This window comes from Puccinia triticina, chromosome 2A, assembly GCF_026914185.1.
Source record: "Puccinia triticina chromosome 2A, complete sequence".
In the NCBI taxonomy this organism is placed as follows: Eukaryota; Fungi; Basidiomycota; class Pucciniomycetes; order Pucciniales; family Pucciniaceae; genus Puccinia; species Puccinia triticina.
The window spans coordinates 5269148-5284704 of record NC_070559.1 but is presented as its reverse complement, the minus strand read 5'-3'; the positions used below and the strand labels follow the sequence as shown (position 1 = coordinate 5284704).

Sequence of the window (15557 nt, the reverse complement as noted above, 5' to 3'; positions counted from 1 at the left end):
AAACGGGTCAAACGACAGTGAGGGATTCCCAGGGGTTCGGTGGTGGGCGCCCGATTAAAAATTATAGAGCACCGAAGATGCAGCAGCAGGTATATTTTCCTTATTTATTGCGTAGAGCTCGACTAGTCAATGGCTGATGGGTGGCTACCGGAAGTGTGATGCGCGGAAGGTAAATGGAGTTGGGTGTTGGTGGCGTGGGCCTTGCCGGCCCGGCCCGGCCAAGACATCATCGGCCGCCTATGTCGTCAATCGTCAAACACATCACATAAATACATTTGAGCAAATGGTCACCCCGCTTCGTGTATCAACGTGGATCGTCGATATATCTGGTTGGGATCCTGATCCAATGGTAAGCGTACATATTTTGTTCTTCATCTGAAATCTGAATGCGCTAATGACAGACTGTGAAACGCGTAGGAATGGGACAACACGTTGAACCTGTTCTCTGCTGGAATCCAAGCCAAAATTCGTTCTTATCATCATCGAATCGATGCCAAAAGTCAGTGAGCCGTTCTTATCATGTCCGGTAGTTGGTTTTTTTTTAATGTGGGTTTTGTAGGATCACTGGTCGGGAAATTATTAGTGCACAAGATCGTCTGTTCAGCTTATTCAATCCCTTGGAGTCGAATCAAGTTCTCGACGAATTCGGATGGCAAGCCGTACTTGGTACGTTTATCGCTGGCCAACTTGGATAGTTTTTCATTCTCTCTGTTTTTTTAAAAAAAAAGATTCTCCTTGTCGGATTATAGGACACAGAACTCCCGCCTGACTGTCGGTTCCATTTCAATATCTCCCACGATGGGTGCATGGTGGCGTGCTGTTTCAGTCAAGAATTATTGACTCAATCGATCAAGAGTGATCAACCAGAAACTCGACTGTCTCGGGGTAGTAGTAATTGTATTAATACTCGTCAAGAAAGCCACGAGATAGGGGTGGATGTGATGGAATATAAGCTCCCAAGAAGCGAGAAAACCGTAGAAGACTTTCGCTCATTATTAGAAGAACATCTGAGTCCAAAGGAGAAAGAGCTGATCGGCCAAAGAACAGCCGACTTGAATCCAAGAGATATCCAAGAGGCTTCTGTCTTGGATGGGTTACTTCAAATCTGGACGTTCAAAGAGTCGATCATCAAGGCCTTAGGGTGTGGATTAAGAATGGAACTTTGCTCGATCAGTCTCAGTAATCTAATTAGCCATCCGGAAATCAATCTGGGCCCTCTCGAGTCCGCCGACGCTACAATGATGCAGCAGGGCTTCATCTTACCTGACAGATCATCTCAGCTAGTAGCTTCATTCAATGACCAGGAGGATCGGACCTGGAAATTTTGGAGTGCGGTATGGACAGGCCCAGGGGCAGACTCCAAATACATCCTGTCGGCTGCTATCAAATCATTTTGTCCTCAAATCATCTCCTCTGATAGCCCATTGATCCATCGGGTAACGCTTAAGACCGTCTCAGAACTTACACCATTTGACTGAGAACCGCTTTCCCTGTCTCAAAGCTATCAAAGCTCTGCACCGCATCTGTTTGGAAGTATGGCACAGGAACATGATAAGAAATATCATCCAAAATACCATGATTACTGTGTATTGGAATGTGAGTGAGTTGACCCAACTCAAACAAAAAAAGAAAAATACAAGGTAATACACAACTGCCAAGTGATATATGTGATGTATTTATATGTATCTAGATGAGGGGCCACCCAAAAGAAAAGAGGATTCGAAATTGAGTCCCCAATGAAAAGCACTTATACAGAGTGAGAGAGAAAAGTAGGTATGTATGTAAGGAAGATTACGAAGTATTGGTCGCAATATTGAGAAGAAAAACAAGACGGGAACAACCGGAGGTGAAGTGAAATTTGTTTGGGGTATGAGAAAATAGAGAGACAAAATGAAGCGCCAAAAGATCTTGTAGATAATTCTCATTTCAAGAGACTTCAAATGGAATTCAATCACCGATGAAGTCTTTACCTCTGACTTCGCGATAGGCCTCTTTGAGTTTCTCTTTTACTTTTACTTCCTTATTCCAATTCTTCGATAATATTCTGTAATTACACGATCCAGTTTCATGTGTATCACACCAACAGTAAGTTTCAAATCGATTTGATAGAGCAAAAAAGGGAAAAGCTACTTACTTCAATTTACATATCGCTCGAACAGCGAGTGCGACACTTTTAAATGATCGATCAGTCGAGCTCGGATGTAAAGTGAAATTTCCTGGGTGTTGGTTGTCATCAGAGCCGGAAGATAGCGAGCATGGTAGGCCGAAGTTAGACAAGGCGACTTGGATCGCTTCGTTTCTGCAAATTGTCGTCATACGGAGTCAGTTCAGTTTTTTTTCATAGAAAGGACCAGAAAAAAAGGACGCGACTGACCGAATCTCAGTCTCACGTAGTTTCAACATGATTAGCTTCTTTTGACAAGCCAGATCGGCCCTGAAGAGACTCTCTCGAGTAAACATGAGTTTTAAGAACCTGATCCTGAGTAACAATCCTTTGGATTCAGTGTTATGTTTTTGGTCAAGTTCCTGTCTGGTTTCACTGGTTGTCATTGATGGCGGGGTCGCAGGCAGCAAGAGGAAAAGCATTCAAATTAGTTGCTGATCGCTCAATCCATTTGAATGGGTCTCGCAGTGACTTAGGCTCGGACACAAAGGAATACTCACGTTCCATGGTCACAATGTGATAGTTGAGATTTCAATTCGTTCAACTCCTTTTTACACAGCGATAACTCGTTTTTAAGTTTTGTTGTTTCTTTGGAGTTGGTCGCAGCTGATGCCTGACGATCGACTTGATCTTTCAACTCTTGCACATGATGGTCAAGATCTTGAGCCTCGGTTTTAACTTTGATGAGTTCTTTTCGAAGAGCCTTGGTATCTTTCAGGAAATTATTGTTCGTCCCATTCAGGCCGATAATCTCGCTCTTCTTCCTCTCCAACTCGTCCTGTAGTTGCCCGAAGTCAACCGTCTGTTTTTCGAGAGTCGCTTGGATCCGGTGGTACGATTTCTCAGAATTGGCAATCATGTGTGCCTTCCGCTCGAGCTCAGTCTTGAGTTGACGAACTTCGGCCGTGAGCGAGGCATGTTGCTCGGCGAATTCTGCATTGTCAGTCTCGAGTTTCGAGATGGTTTCTTGGAGTTGGTCAATTTGAAGCGACGAAGCAGAGGAGTCTTTGTGCTGCTTGTGAAGAGCTGCAACAAGAACAAAAGAAAATCAGACAAAAAACACACCCCGCAGTTGCCGATCTATCACAGGAGTGACTTACCTCGGACTTCAGCATCCATCGAGTCGCGCGCTTCGGTAACTCGAGAGAGCTGAGCTTCGGTTTCGTGCAATTTCTTAAGGGGGTGTCAAATACAGATACACATCAGAAACAGCCATCATGGACGGAAGGAAATAACCAAAGTATTCAAGACTCACAAGATTTACTGCTTCAAGTTGATCTTCGAGATCATGCTTGTCATTGGATAGAGCTTCCCGCTGGTTTTCATTCTCTTGCAGTCGCTCTTGCTCTTCTTTCGATTTCCTGAAAACCCTTTCAATCTCATCTTGAGCCTCAGAAAGTTGCTATTGAAACAGCCAATATTGTTCAGATAATTTGTAAAGCATGCGTATCTGTCAGCAGATGCGAAGGGAGATCACATACATTCTGCAATTGTTCGATTTCCTGGTCCCGATTTGCTTGGTCCGATTCAAGCTGCTCAATTTGATCGAGTCTTGAATCGAGATCACGCTTCAACTTTATAATCTCACTCTTAGACGTTTGGTGGTTGGCCTCCAGCTCCATCAATTTGACTTTCAAACTCGATGAGTGGTCCTCTGTGTCATTTTCAGTGGGTGGCCTTCAGGAAGATTTATTTACACCTTGGTTAGCACTGAAATGAACATGACCAATTGAGTCAACCGGTTGGACATGATAAAACTCACTCGGTGAATTCCAATTCCTGCGTCTCAGGTATGACTCTGAAGCGAACTATTTGATTTGCGTCGAACCTTTCTCCACAGTCAGGGCAAGCGATGTTTGATAAGCGATGTTTGACTTGAGCGATGGTACCATTGTCCGCAATCAACTTATCCAATCGTTCTTCGAGTTTCCGAGCCTTTTCTTCAAAATCATCGGCTTTCCTTCGGGCCGTTATCGCGTCGGTTGACACTTTCACTGCATTTTCGCTGGCTTCAGCGAGCTTAACCAACTTGTGGTCGACATTCTTGTTGGCCAAATCGAGTTGATGTCGGAGTTGTTCAACTTGTTGCTGAAGTTCGTGGATCTGATTGAGCATGGGTACAATAGTTTCATCCCCTGAATCGCCTGCCAGTATCGAAGTCATCTGTTCCGAATAAAATAAATCAGATATTGGGACCAAAGTCAAATAAAATTGGAAAACAGGGGAAGAGGACCGTACATTTCCTAGCATTTTGCCTGGTGTCTTAGGGGTACGCATGCTAATAATCGATTGAAAGTGGCATGATGACCGACTTGGCGTGCTGATCAATGCAGATGTCTGCTTGCGCAGCGAGCCTAGCCTTTCTTCAAGCTCGCGTCGGTGGGTCTCCAAAGCTTCGATCTTCATGTTTTGGATTTCACACGTAGCAGCGTTCTCCAATTGGCTGATCAAGCTTTTCAACCGATTGATTTCCTCTTGCGCCTTAGAAAGTTCAGAAGTGTTTTTAGCAGGTTGTCCCCCAGGGCTGCGTTGACGAGGTGTGGATGAGACATCTGAGAAGGTGGATTTTAGGGCTTGAGATAATTTGGCTTCGAGGCCTGAGATGGTCGATTGCTGGGCTATTGCTTCTGCTTCCAAGACGTCAAATTGAGCTTCAAGCTGGGCATAATCAAGTTCTACAGCCTTGCGAGCCTCTTCGGAATCTTTCAAAGAGACCTCTAATGCTTCGATTCTATGGTCTTTTTCGGATAACTCTAGGCCTAGTTCCTCAACTTTGGCCCGAAGTTCCTCCTTTTCTTGAGACAATTGGCGACTGACTTCCTTTTGCTTGGCAGGTTCCGGGTCATCTTGACTGGTTTGTTGTCCGTTATTGGAGATCTCGCTTTGAATCCAAGAGTGAAGCATTCGGATACGGCGTTCAGCAGATCGGCCGACGGATTGATCCCCTTTCCCATTCAAGACTTGTTCCAGCTCACTTTTTACTGTCACGAGAGCTTCAAAGCTGGGTTGGCTCTTGGATTGATTTGATTTCGTTTCATCCGGGATTTTTCCGTTGACGCCAGTCAGGCGACGAACTTCTTTATACCTAGAATTCATATCGAAAAGCTGTTTGTCCTTCTCCTGTATGAGTGCCGTAGCTTGTTCTTTCAGCATTGCAAGCTTCGAATCAAATGTCGCTTGTGCATCGGCTAATTCCTTCTCGTGCTTGGCTGACTGCTCGGCCACCGTACTGGCATGCTGCCCTGCGATATGGATTTGCTGGACCTTGAGTTGATCGACTTCGTCCTCTTTCGTTGCTAGCTCTGCTTGTAAATCTTTGATGCAATCTTTCAAGTCAAAAATCTGCGTTAGTGACGAGGAGTTGGGCGGAGACCTATTTAGAAGCTGTTTTCGAATGTCCATTATCTCTTCGTCTCGTTCTTGAAGTTGATTCTCAAGCCGGTGAATACGGCGCTCAGACAGCAGGTTTTGAGCAGCAGACTCCGACTGAGACATGGGATCGCCTTCGAGTTGGGCTGGATTGAAATTGCTTTGGAGTTCGGCTATACTCTCGTGGACGTCAATCATGCGCTGCAGGTGATCCTGCATCACGCCACTGCGATCTGTTACGCCGTCATCATCTGAATGAGGTGGGATCACACCTCTCCGCAGAGATTGATTTTCCATTTGCAGTTGGGCAAGCTGTGCTTTTGTTTCAGCCAAAGCATTCACCATTTGGTGATTCTCTTCCGACAAATGACCATTGAGATTGTGCAGGAAGGAGTTCAGTTTGTTTCCGTTGAATTTGTGAGATGGTTCCGCGAATGATAGCGAAGAATTACCGTTCTGCTGGCGAGCTCCCGGAAAGGTGGTCAGATCATATGAGGTTGCTTCACTTTCACTTTCTGCGATGTGGGCCGGTTGAGTATGATTGATATGGTTTGATTGATTTCTAGGGCGTACAGATAAGTCGGTGGTATCGTCGGCAACTTCAGTCAACCGCTTGGGCGTAAAAGGGCGCCGTGCGGAGCGGAAGGGCATCTGTGACTGCATGGACTTGTTATCGGTCTTTAAAAGGGCTCCCATGCGGTTGTGGATATTAGATGGCTTCAAGATGCTTTGCGGACGACGGTTATCTCGGTCAGGAACCGGTTCAGGCTGAAAAGCAGGAGATTTCCCAAACAAAGCTTTCTTGGACCCGGTAAACTCAGGACCCATCTCTCGCGAGAAACTTTCACGAATCTCATCTAGAGTCAATGAGTCCTCAACCCGAAATGAATCCCGGCGTCCAACACCGGGACTGGTGAGCTGGCTGCCCGAAGGATCATGAGGGCTTTTGTTGCCCGCAAGATCTCGGTCGTGAGAGTTGGTACGCGATAGATGAGCCTGGAGGGTGGAGTGTGAGCTTGATGAGGATGATAAGCACGATTTCGGTTTCGGTGCTTCGGTTGATGCCGCCTTCTGCGAATAGACTTTAGGGTTCTTCTGACGCGGATTTTCTGGAGATTGGCTGGCATCGAATCGTGATTCTAGATCGTCCAACGCAGATAGGTTCAAGTCTCCCAGCGATTTTGACGAAAGATGGCCCTGATCGTCATCTGAAGAATCATCATCGAGGATGTTAGGTGGAGGTTGGTCTGTTTCCGTTTCACTGCTGCTAGTCAGAAGTCCTACGTCTGGAGGATGACTTTGGGTCTGAGGTATATGGCTGCTGTTGGGTGAGTTAGCACGCAGCCAATCTTGGGCGTGACGGGGCGGGTGGGCGGTAGCTGGGGTTGACGTGAGTGGAGATTCGATGATTATTTGAGGCTGGTCAGTATTGGTGGGTTGATGTCTTGATGGACCCGGCTTAGGTGTAAACCTGTTATAAGTTTGGTGGGTATGATTCTGAGTGGCTGGGCGACGATTTTGGGTTTCAGAACGATTCTGTTGGGTACGAATAGCGGCAGGAGTGTAGATAGTAGTATTCATCGGGATGCCAACGTCATATATATCGCGAGGACGGCGATCGTCGACGCTTTCAGCGAATGAAGTAGGATCGGGAGGCAAGCCTGGTAGACTGACAGCTTCCTCATCTTCGTCGGATTTTTCGAAACGATTCCTAAGTCGGTCGGGCGATCTTAGATGAAATCCTGGGAAGTCCATGCTCGAGAAGGAGATGAGGTGGTGGTAGGAGGGAGGGCGACATGCAGGGTGGGAACTTTAGGTTGGTGGAAGTGGGCGCGTCACGGGTTGATACTCCACCGTGCCGATCCCCGACCTTGCGGGTTTCGGGTACCGCACCCGCACTCCGACGCCTCCTTTGACTTAAAATTGCGGCTCAGCTCAGACAAAGAAACTTTCAAACACCACCATGATCAGGATTAGATTGATGAATTACATAAATAATACATTGTGGTAACGTGGCTGCGCCTTTGTGGGCTAACTTAACTGAGTACCTCCCTCCTACCGGTAGAGTGGTAAAACACTTGTAAATGTTGCATTGTGCCAACCGGAGTGACTTACAAACTGTGGACACCGGCACCGCGGCCTGAGAGAATTAAGGATTTTGCACTAGAAGAACAAGTCAAGCAAGTACCACCAGTTGACATGCAACACAATCCTCTGTAACTTCCATTCTAGCTGCGCTCGAGCAAACATCAGTTTTTTTTTTGCACAGTCACTGCGGCTGTGCATCATGCACGGTGACCGTGCATTGAAGCTTGGCAAAAGGCAACCTATGACAAAGGTTTAAGTTCCACTAACAGATTGCTTAGAGTTCTCATATGTCAACTGGTGGCACTTGCTTTACTTTTTCTTGTAGTGTTGGTGAACCCCTTTTTACAATCCCTCTCACTCACCTGTTCTTGATTTTTTTCCAGTAGTTTTCATTTCCCCAACCTATCCCTATCTCTGTAGTGTTCTCCCACCTCTTCACCCCATTTCCTTGATCTAAAATCATTGTTGTAAACCTGTGAGTTTTGGATTCTGTGAAGTGCAAGTTGTGTAATATGGGATTAAGCAGCACTAAGGGTGATCAAAAAAAGGGAAGTTGAGTGCCACCACAGGCCCCCCAAAAAATTGAGAAATATGTAGAAAGATTTTCCAAGGTCTTGTGCATCATTTGTTCCCCCCACAACTAATCACCCAATGAGAAATGACACTGCTACGTCAGCAAGTTGAAAAATGTTATTTTCCTAATTCTCTCAGGCTACAGGGTTGACTTAGCACAAAAGTCCCTCCTTTGGAGGATCCCTGTGGGCCGGCATCCCCCCTCCTTTTACAGAGGGACTATTGGAAATTTAAACAATGGGAAACTATGTAGTATCAACACTGTAACAGATACGATACAGGTATTGGTATTGTATCTGTAATTGTTTTTGCTGTTGATACATGTATCTGTATTGTATTGCAAAACCAATAAAATACACAGAAATAAATTTCTGTGTATTGGCGCTCCAATACACACAGATACATGATGTATTGGAGTAATTTTGATTGGATTGGCACACAATCCAATACAAATACATGTGTTGGAATACCTGATACAATACACAATTGGCAAGAAACGTGTATTTTCCTATCCAATATGATACAGATAAAAAAGCAATACTGTATTGTATTGGATCTGTTACAGCTTTGGTAGTATCCAAAGGCATTCAATTTCAACCGGAAACAAGAGAGAATACCTGAGGTGTACACAAATTTCACATTGTGCACACACATGTTACATGTGCCTGGACCACTTAACATGTTCCCACACCATGTAGCATGTGCCTATGGAAGCCCAGGCAATGCCAAAACAAATACAATACATGGAGTGTATATGGTAAACATTTTTCATTGAAGATGCATACCTACATGTCCAATTTTTTGTTTTTACCCTAGCAAAAAAAATAGTCACTTGATGACAAGTTACATCATGCCAGCTCCAGTGGGCTACCCACCATCTAACCACTGTGAAAAAAAAACTCAAGAAACTGCTGCCAGTTGACACGCAATACTACAAATGCACCTTTGTAATATTGCATGTCAACTGGCAGCAGTTTCTTCCGTTTTTTTTTTTTTTCACAGTGTAACCACATCTCCCCCCCCCATCTACTTACATTTCAAAATTTCCACAGGAGATCCTCAGTTTTGGCTGGGCACCACTAATCCTCATTTCTTGTCAGCCAATACTCAGCTTTGGCTGCCAGCTCATGCTCAGCTTTGGTGTCCAGCTCATGCTCATGTTTGAACCAGTCCTGTACCAGCTGATTCTCAACTTGAGTCCAGTCATGGCTCAGCTTAGACTCAGATTAGGACTATCATTGGCTCAGCCAATGCTCAGCTTTGGACTATTATTGGCTAACCTGATGCTCAGATTTGGAATATTCTTGGTCCAGCTGACACTTGGCTTTGTATCAGGCTGAGAATAGCCAATGCTCAGCTGTGGCCCAGGCTCAGCCAATGCCTACTGCTCAGCATTTGATGAGCATCAGCTGTTCCTGGGAAAAAATTAGGATCAGCTAACTGTGCCACATTGAGTTCTCTGGTGCAGTCCTGAAAGCTCTACAAATGCTGGTGGAGCAGACTTGGAGCAGCTCTGGAGCAGAAACCAAAGCTGCATCATGTCACTTGCCATCAAGTGACTATATTTTTTTCCTGGTGAATTAGCCATCAATTTTACCACAATTATTTGTTTTTAGCCATCAAGTTTACCATATACCCTCCATTTATTTTATCTGTTCCAGCATTGGCCCAGTTATGTACAATAGAATCCTGCCACTTCCCAAATGTTGAATTGACTAATACAAATACATTTCTCCCAAATGTTGAAACCCTTGAATCCTGTATTCCCATATGATCAATAACCCCCAGTTTGGAGCTCAAACACACAGTTAGGATCCCTGTTCTTCAAGCTTACCTCTGGTTCCCACAAGTTCTCCTCTGGTCCAAATCTGCTCCAACTAACAAGCTATTGAAGGATCCTCCCTCTCAGCCTACAATCCAAAATCCCATCCAAATTCCACTTGTTTTTGCTTTCTACTGTGACTCACCAGGGGAGATATTTTCCCCCTCCCCAAGGAGTACCCTACCATACCTTTTTCATAACTGTGCTGCAGGCCTTTGGTAAATAAAAATTGGATAGGTATGAAAAAGACTGGAAGTCAGCTGCGGAAATCAGTTTGAAATCATCCTGAAATAAACCATAAATTGCCAAGAAATCATCCAGAACTCATTTAGAATTCATCCAGAACTCATCCAGAATATAGGCATTTCTTGGCTCCATGACCAGTGTGTCCTTTTCATGGAGATGTGAAAGGTGATATTGTCCCCCTCATGTACTCGCCATCAGGGGGACAATTGGTGTCTCAACACAAAGGTTTTACTTTTCATGTGGCTGTGAAAGGCCCATCCTGTGATATTTCCACATCAATGTACGCGCGTACATCAGGGTGACTATTAGCAAAGTGTGAAAAAGTTCACTTGCATGTGCACATGTGAATTTTGAAAAGCAAAAAAAAGCAAAATTCATCAGATCATTTTTGTGAGGAGGCAAGGATATCTGGCCAAACTGGAGTGGCACTATGGAGGCCCTGACACGCCAATCATGCCAAAACAAATAAAAAACAAAAATAAATTTTTGAAAATGATAAATCCATTTTTGAATGAATCCAAGCGCCAAATTTGCCATACAGGTACAAAAACAGCCTGTAATATTCTGATCCCTCCCCAACTTCCAATGGTTTCAGCAGTGTATTGCGTATGGAAGGCCCCCTACCAGACACGTATGATATAATCATTAGTTGTGGCTGGCCATCATATACAACCTCTGTTCTATTGCAGTATCATATATAACCCCTGTGGACGATGTTAACCCTCCCCAGAATTCATTAGAGCACCAATAAATCCAAGACCGGCGTTGCTTTGGGTGTTGCCGACCCGGAGGCTCACCGGGCCGGCTGCTCAGCTTCAGCAAAAAAAAGAGGAGATTGGAGTTGAGGAAGCTCACATACCTCAGATAGAGCCAGCCACTGGGACATTTGGCTTGGTAGTCCGAGAGTCCGACGAATGACTTGAGTCTGGCAAGCAGACCCCCCTGGGAAGATTCGAGAAGCAAGCCTGCTTTTGAAACAAACAAGGGCTTGTGGGAGCATGCTAGGGGGTTGAAACGCCACCAGGGCAAACCTCTGGACCACTGGGAGAGCTCTTCCCATCACCCACTCATTGACCAGGCAGCCATGTTGGCAGAGCGTAACAGTAGCTAGAGGGGCATATTCTCATTTAATGTATGGTCTGTGCCATAACTGTGCATCGGAGCAGGGGGGTGGATGAAACACCACATGCTATGGTCAAGTTAAAAACAACAATGGCACATCTGGCATCTTGGGGGCATGGTTGTGGCACAATTGGCGGGCCAAACCCATGAGACCGCGGAGCATCCTGAAACTTGGCATTTATGGCGGTTGAGATCAGTTTGTACCTGGCAAGTATGGCAGGCCAGGAGCATAATTTGGAAAAATTTGAAAGAATCGTGTCACTTTTGACGTTTCAGGGGCGTGAAATGTGGTTTTTCATTTTTTGTTGGCATTATTGGCATGCCAGGGCCTCCATATGGCACCGCAGTCCAACCTTAACTCAGACTTTCACCCTATTAAAAAAGGTTTTCACCATTTTTTTAGCCAAATTCAAATTAATTCCCGCATTTCCAAGAAAATGGGTGTCACTAATTTTACTTCAGCATTATCACATCCCAAAATTCTGAACCCAATAGTGCCAAGTTGAATTTTACTTTAATTTTGTACATGAGGGCATATAATGTGAATAACAAGAAACCCATTTTTTCAGAGGAATTACATTTGAGAATGTCAATTTTGCTTTTCTATCCTTCAAAATCAGTAAACAGGAGCAATTGATGAGCTGGATTTGGGTGAAATATTTTTTCATCACATTTTTTCCTTCAGTTGTACCCAGAAAACAAGAGAATTCTACACAACATTGTGTTGAGTCCCAAATTAATTCTGACTGACTTTTGAATCACTTCTACATCCACTTTACAATTCATTTAGGGATGAGTTACCAATCCGCATCAGGCCCACATTCAACCAAAACTCACATAAAATTCAGCTCTGGCACTCCCTGGGGAGTGGGAACATATCTCCCCTGGTGACTGGTTCCGGAGTCTGCCAGTGCCATTCTGTGACTTCATTTAACTTGTGTTTGTGGAGTACCAAAACATGGAAGACTGGGTGTACTCCCTGCATGGAGAGCAGAAGGGTCAGATTGTAAGCAGACATGGATATTCTGCTAGCTATTAGAAATGGTTGTAGCCAGCAGAGTTCCAGTTTGGGGCTGGGGTAGCTTGCCAAAGTTTGTTGCCAATGTTACATTCTACTCACAGTGTGTCCCTCACTCCCCTGTCAGATTAGATTTTCATTGCCTCTTGTGCCACTTCCAGACAGGTTTTGAGCTCTGTCTTCTCTTCTTCAAGCTTTTGGAGTCTCTCTGCAACCACCGGCACACACTGCTCTGCCAATGGCATTCCGTCATATGTTAGTTTGAACCCACAAGTTTCCTTGAATGGGGATACTCCAGTCAATTTGTTGTTGTAACCAAACTCCGCTTTTGCAAGAAGTGGCTCCCAATCATTCCGGCAGAGGTACCGCTGCGCCACCTTGTTTACAATTTTTGACTGTCTGTTGGTCCTGGGGTGGAGCATGATCCCAAGGCAGTTGTCTAATTCACAGGTGATATGAGAAATGAATACACTTCTTTGGTTGGAGAAAATAGTCTTTGGGGTTCTGTGAAGTTTCCAGACATGTGTTGCCATCAGGTCCACCATTTTTTCTGCATTGATCATTGACTTCCTGCACAGAATGAAATTTGCCATCCTCTTCAGGTGGCTCCATGGCAGCCACTCTGGGCAGCCACCCTGAATTTGCTGCTGGGGAGGCATCATGAAGGTGTGAGGGCTGGATTGGGTCTTGCTTCCAAAGCCCAACTGGAGTGTGCCGGCCTCCTACATGGCTGGTTTGAGACACTGGTCCACAGAGGTCTTGTATCTTGATTTGGAGCTGTTGTACATCATCAGGGGACTCCCTTTTGGATCATACATGTTGGCCCAAACTGGGGCAGTTGGGATTAGGAACACTACCTTGGGCATAGCTTGTTGTAAGAGGTCTCCTGTTGGGTTGGTCACATTGAGAGTGATTTCAACTGAAAAATAAAGAACAAGTACTGCTGGTACCTGCCCTGCTAGCCAGGTGCATTACTTGGTGACTGGTCTCCTTTTTTGCACAAAAACACACCTGGTGGTACCTGGCACTGCCAGCACAATTGGCTGGGTTGAGGTTGTCCCAGTTAAACTGGGATGCACTCAACCAATTTAAACTTGGGTGATCTGAACTGATGAAATATAAATCCAAGGTACCCCCCTTGGGTTTATATTAAATTGGTTGAGATCAACCAAGTTTAAATTGGTTGAGTGCATCCCAGTTAAACTGGGATGACTTCAACCCAGCCAAATATGCTGGCAGTGTGGGTGCCAACCATTCAAATTGGTACCCAAGTCCAAATGGCTATATTTATGCCAACCATAAATTGTTGAATTTTTCCATCCAGAACAAAAGTGTAAACCACACCAGCAGGTGCTGATTGCCAACAAAGTGGTAGCATAAAGCCAGTTGTGAGTCTTTTCTGATTGATTGGATTGTATATCAATCCAATCTTCAGGAGTTTCAGGTCAATTGGCCTATGTGTCTTCTTAACCTTCAGCACAGCTTGCTTAATTGAAGAGATCACACCAAAGTTTCACATGACAGCTTTCCTCACCCAGCTCATCCTTGGTTGTAGATTTGGCACTACCATCAAATTGTGCCTGCTATTGGCAAACTGTGACTGTGCAGCAACACTCAACCCAAACTGGGCCCCGCCAAAAATGCTATTTTGTTGTTCTAATTTCCACAAGCATGGCCCCTCCATCCCAACATTTCAGGCATGTAGTCTTGTGAATTTATATCAGGAAACTCATAGTATAATCACAATTGAAATCCATGTGGTACACCATGATCAGTATTCAAGTTATAATATATCCCAAGTATGTTCTGAGATCATGTTCCTTTTCATAATCGAGTCTTCTGATTTTTGCAAGTAGTTACTATCGTAGTTGTTCCTTATTCAAGCCTTGGTATATAAGGTTCAGGGGCGATTGATTCCGTTTTTAACGACCTGATTTGAGTTTTTTTGGTCATGCTTTTTTCTTGCCCTTGAGTTTGGAAGGATCGGGGCCGATCAGACGATGGATTCGATGGTACATGTCGACGAGCATGACAGCAGGTATCAGAAAGAAGGGGCCTTGTAGGTCGAGTCGATGACGATACACCGAGTCAATCATTGTGGCAAACGGAGGATTCAGTCTTGACATAATCGAGATAGCTGGCGCTTATACCACTCACCATAAGCACTTAGGAGAAACATGAACTGTGTCGGGGTGAGCGGAACTTTATGGTCGCCTAAGACAAGTACCACGAAGCATGTTGCCGTCGTAGTTGAGGCGGCAGCGGCATAGGCTAAGAGAATGGGGTAAATGCTCGGTGTACCTGAGGTTTGTTTAGGGGTTAAAAGTTAGATTGATGCTTGGTTCTTGGCTTTGCTGCAGTCCATGTTGATAAGAGCGGGAGAAAATCATTCAAGCAGGATATAGGATATGCCAAACGGAAGTTTGATGAACCTTTGAGTAAGCCTCGAATGCCTAAGATAAAGCATGGCATGAAAAAGAGAGCCTCGTGGATTAAGAACCATCGAAACCACAGGTAATTGGGATCCTGCAAACGTGCGCTGAGCATCAGGGGGTCAGAGGTGTTCTCCAAGTAGACTGGTACACGCCCAAATGAATTTTCTTAGCAAATATTCTTTACTAGGCGTCATTTTTAGTGGAGTAGGGTGCTTACAGTCCAGAAGTCGTTTAAACACATCTAGCTGAAGCGCTGGTGGAAGAAGCGGCTGAACGTCTACCGGTCCAATCACGACGATGCGGCAGGATTCGAAAGAAGCAGCATAATATCGGCCGATCGCCCGTCCCAAGGGTCAAAGCACCAGATCAATCAGGCCGGTCTAACATTTTGATTTCGCGGGTTGGAGAGACTGACCGACACAAATCGCACTGATGGCATGGATCAAGAAGAATCCCAGATAGAGCCGATCTCGGCCACCAGCCGAGTAATAAGCCATCGTAATCTGGGGATCAATCTTGTCGAGGGTATGTAGAGCTGAACAAGCGAGGATCGGAGGTTGTGTGGTTGCTTCGGGAAGACGGAGAGTCGAAGTTGTTCACTCCCCCTTAAGGGGGGATGCTGTCCCGCAGCCACTCCATCGTGGGAGTATCCGGATCAAACAGCCCACCTTCACTCTGAGTCCTCTTCTCCGGTTCCTGTCGAATTGCCAACGATTCTCG

The 15557-nt window shown here is 45.2% G+C and overlaps 3 protein-coding genes across 3 annotated transcripts; 1 reads left to right on the top strand and 2 right to left on the bottom strand.

Annotated features, from left to right (window-relative positions):
* Positions 1-283: 283 nt before the first annotated feature.
* Positions 284-1478, top strand: PtA15_2A577 (uncharacterized protein; the record flags this gene model as incomplete). Its single annotated transcript, XM_053166610.1, has 4 exons — positions 284-349; positions 418-499; positions 560-666; positions 750-1478. The coding sequence occupies 4 exons, from the start codon at positions 284-286 to the stop codon at positions 1476-1478; spliced, it is 984 nt and encodes a 327-aa protein (XP_053017815.1).
* A 469-nt stretch (positions 1479-1947) lies between these two features.
* PtA15_2A576 (uncharacterized protein) lies at positions 1948-7288 on the bottom strand (the record flags this gene model as incomplete). Its single annotated transcript, XM_053166609.1, has 9 exons — positions 1948-2044; positions 2135-2299; positions 2375-2539; positions 2665-3190; positions 3265-3337; positions 3420-3566; positions 3646-3841; positions 3927-4327; positions 4403-7288. The coding sequence occupies 9 exons, from the start codon at positions 7286-7288 to the stop codon at positions 1948-1950; spliced, it is 4656 nt and encodes a 1551-aa protein (XP_053017814.1).
* A 7063-nt stretch (positions 7289-14351) lies between these two features.
* Positions 14352-15334, bottom strand: PtA15_2A575 (uncharacterized protein; the record flags this gene model as incomplete). The annotated part of the gene is made up of 5 exons (XM_053166608.1): positions 14352-14458; positions 14560-14703; positions 14835-14978; positions 15055-15114; positions 15253-15334. The coding sequence occupies 5 exons, from the start codon at positions 15332-15334 to the stop codon at positions 14352-14354; spliced, it is 537 nt and encodes a 178-aa protein (XP_053017813.1).
* Between the last annotated feature and the right edge of the window lie 223 nt (positions 15335-15557).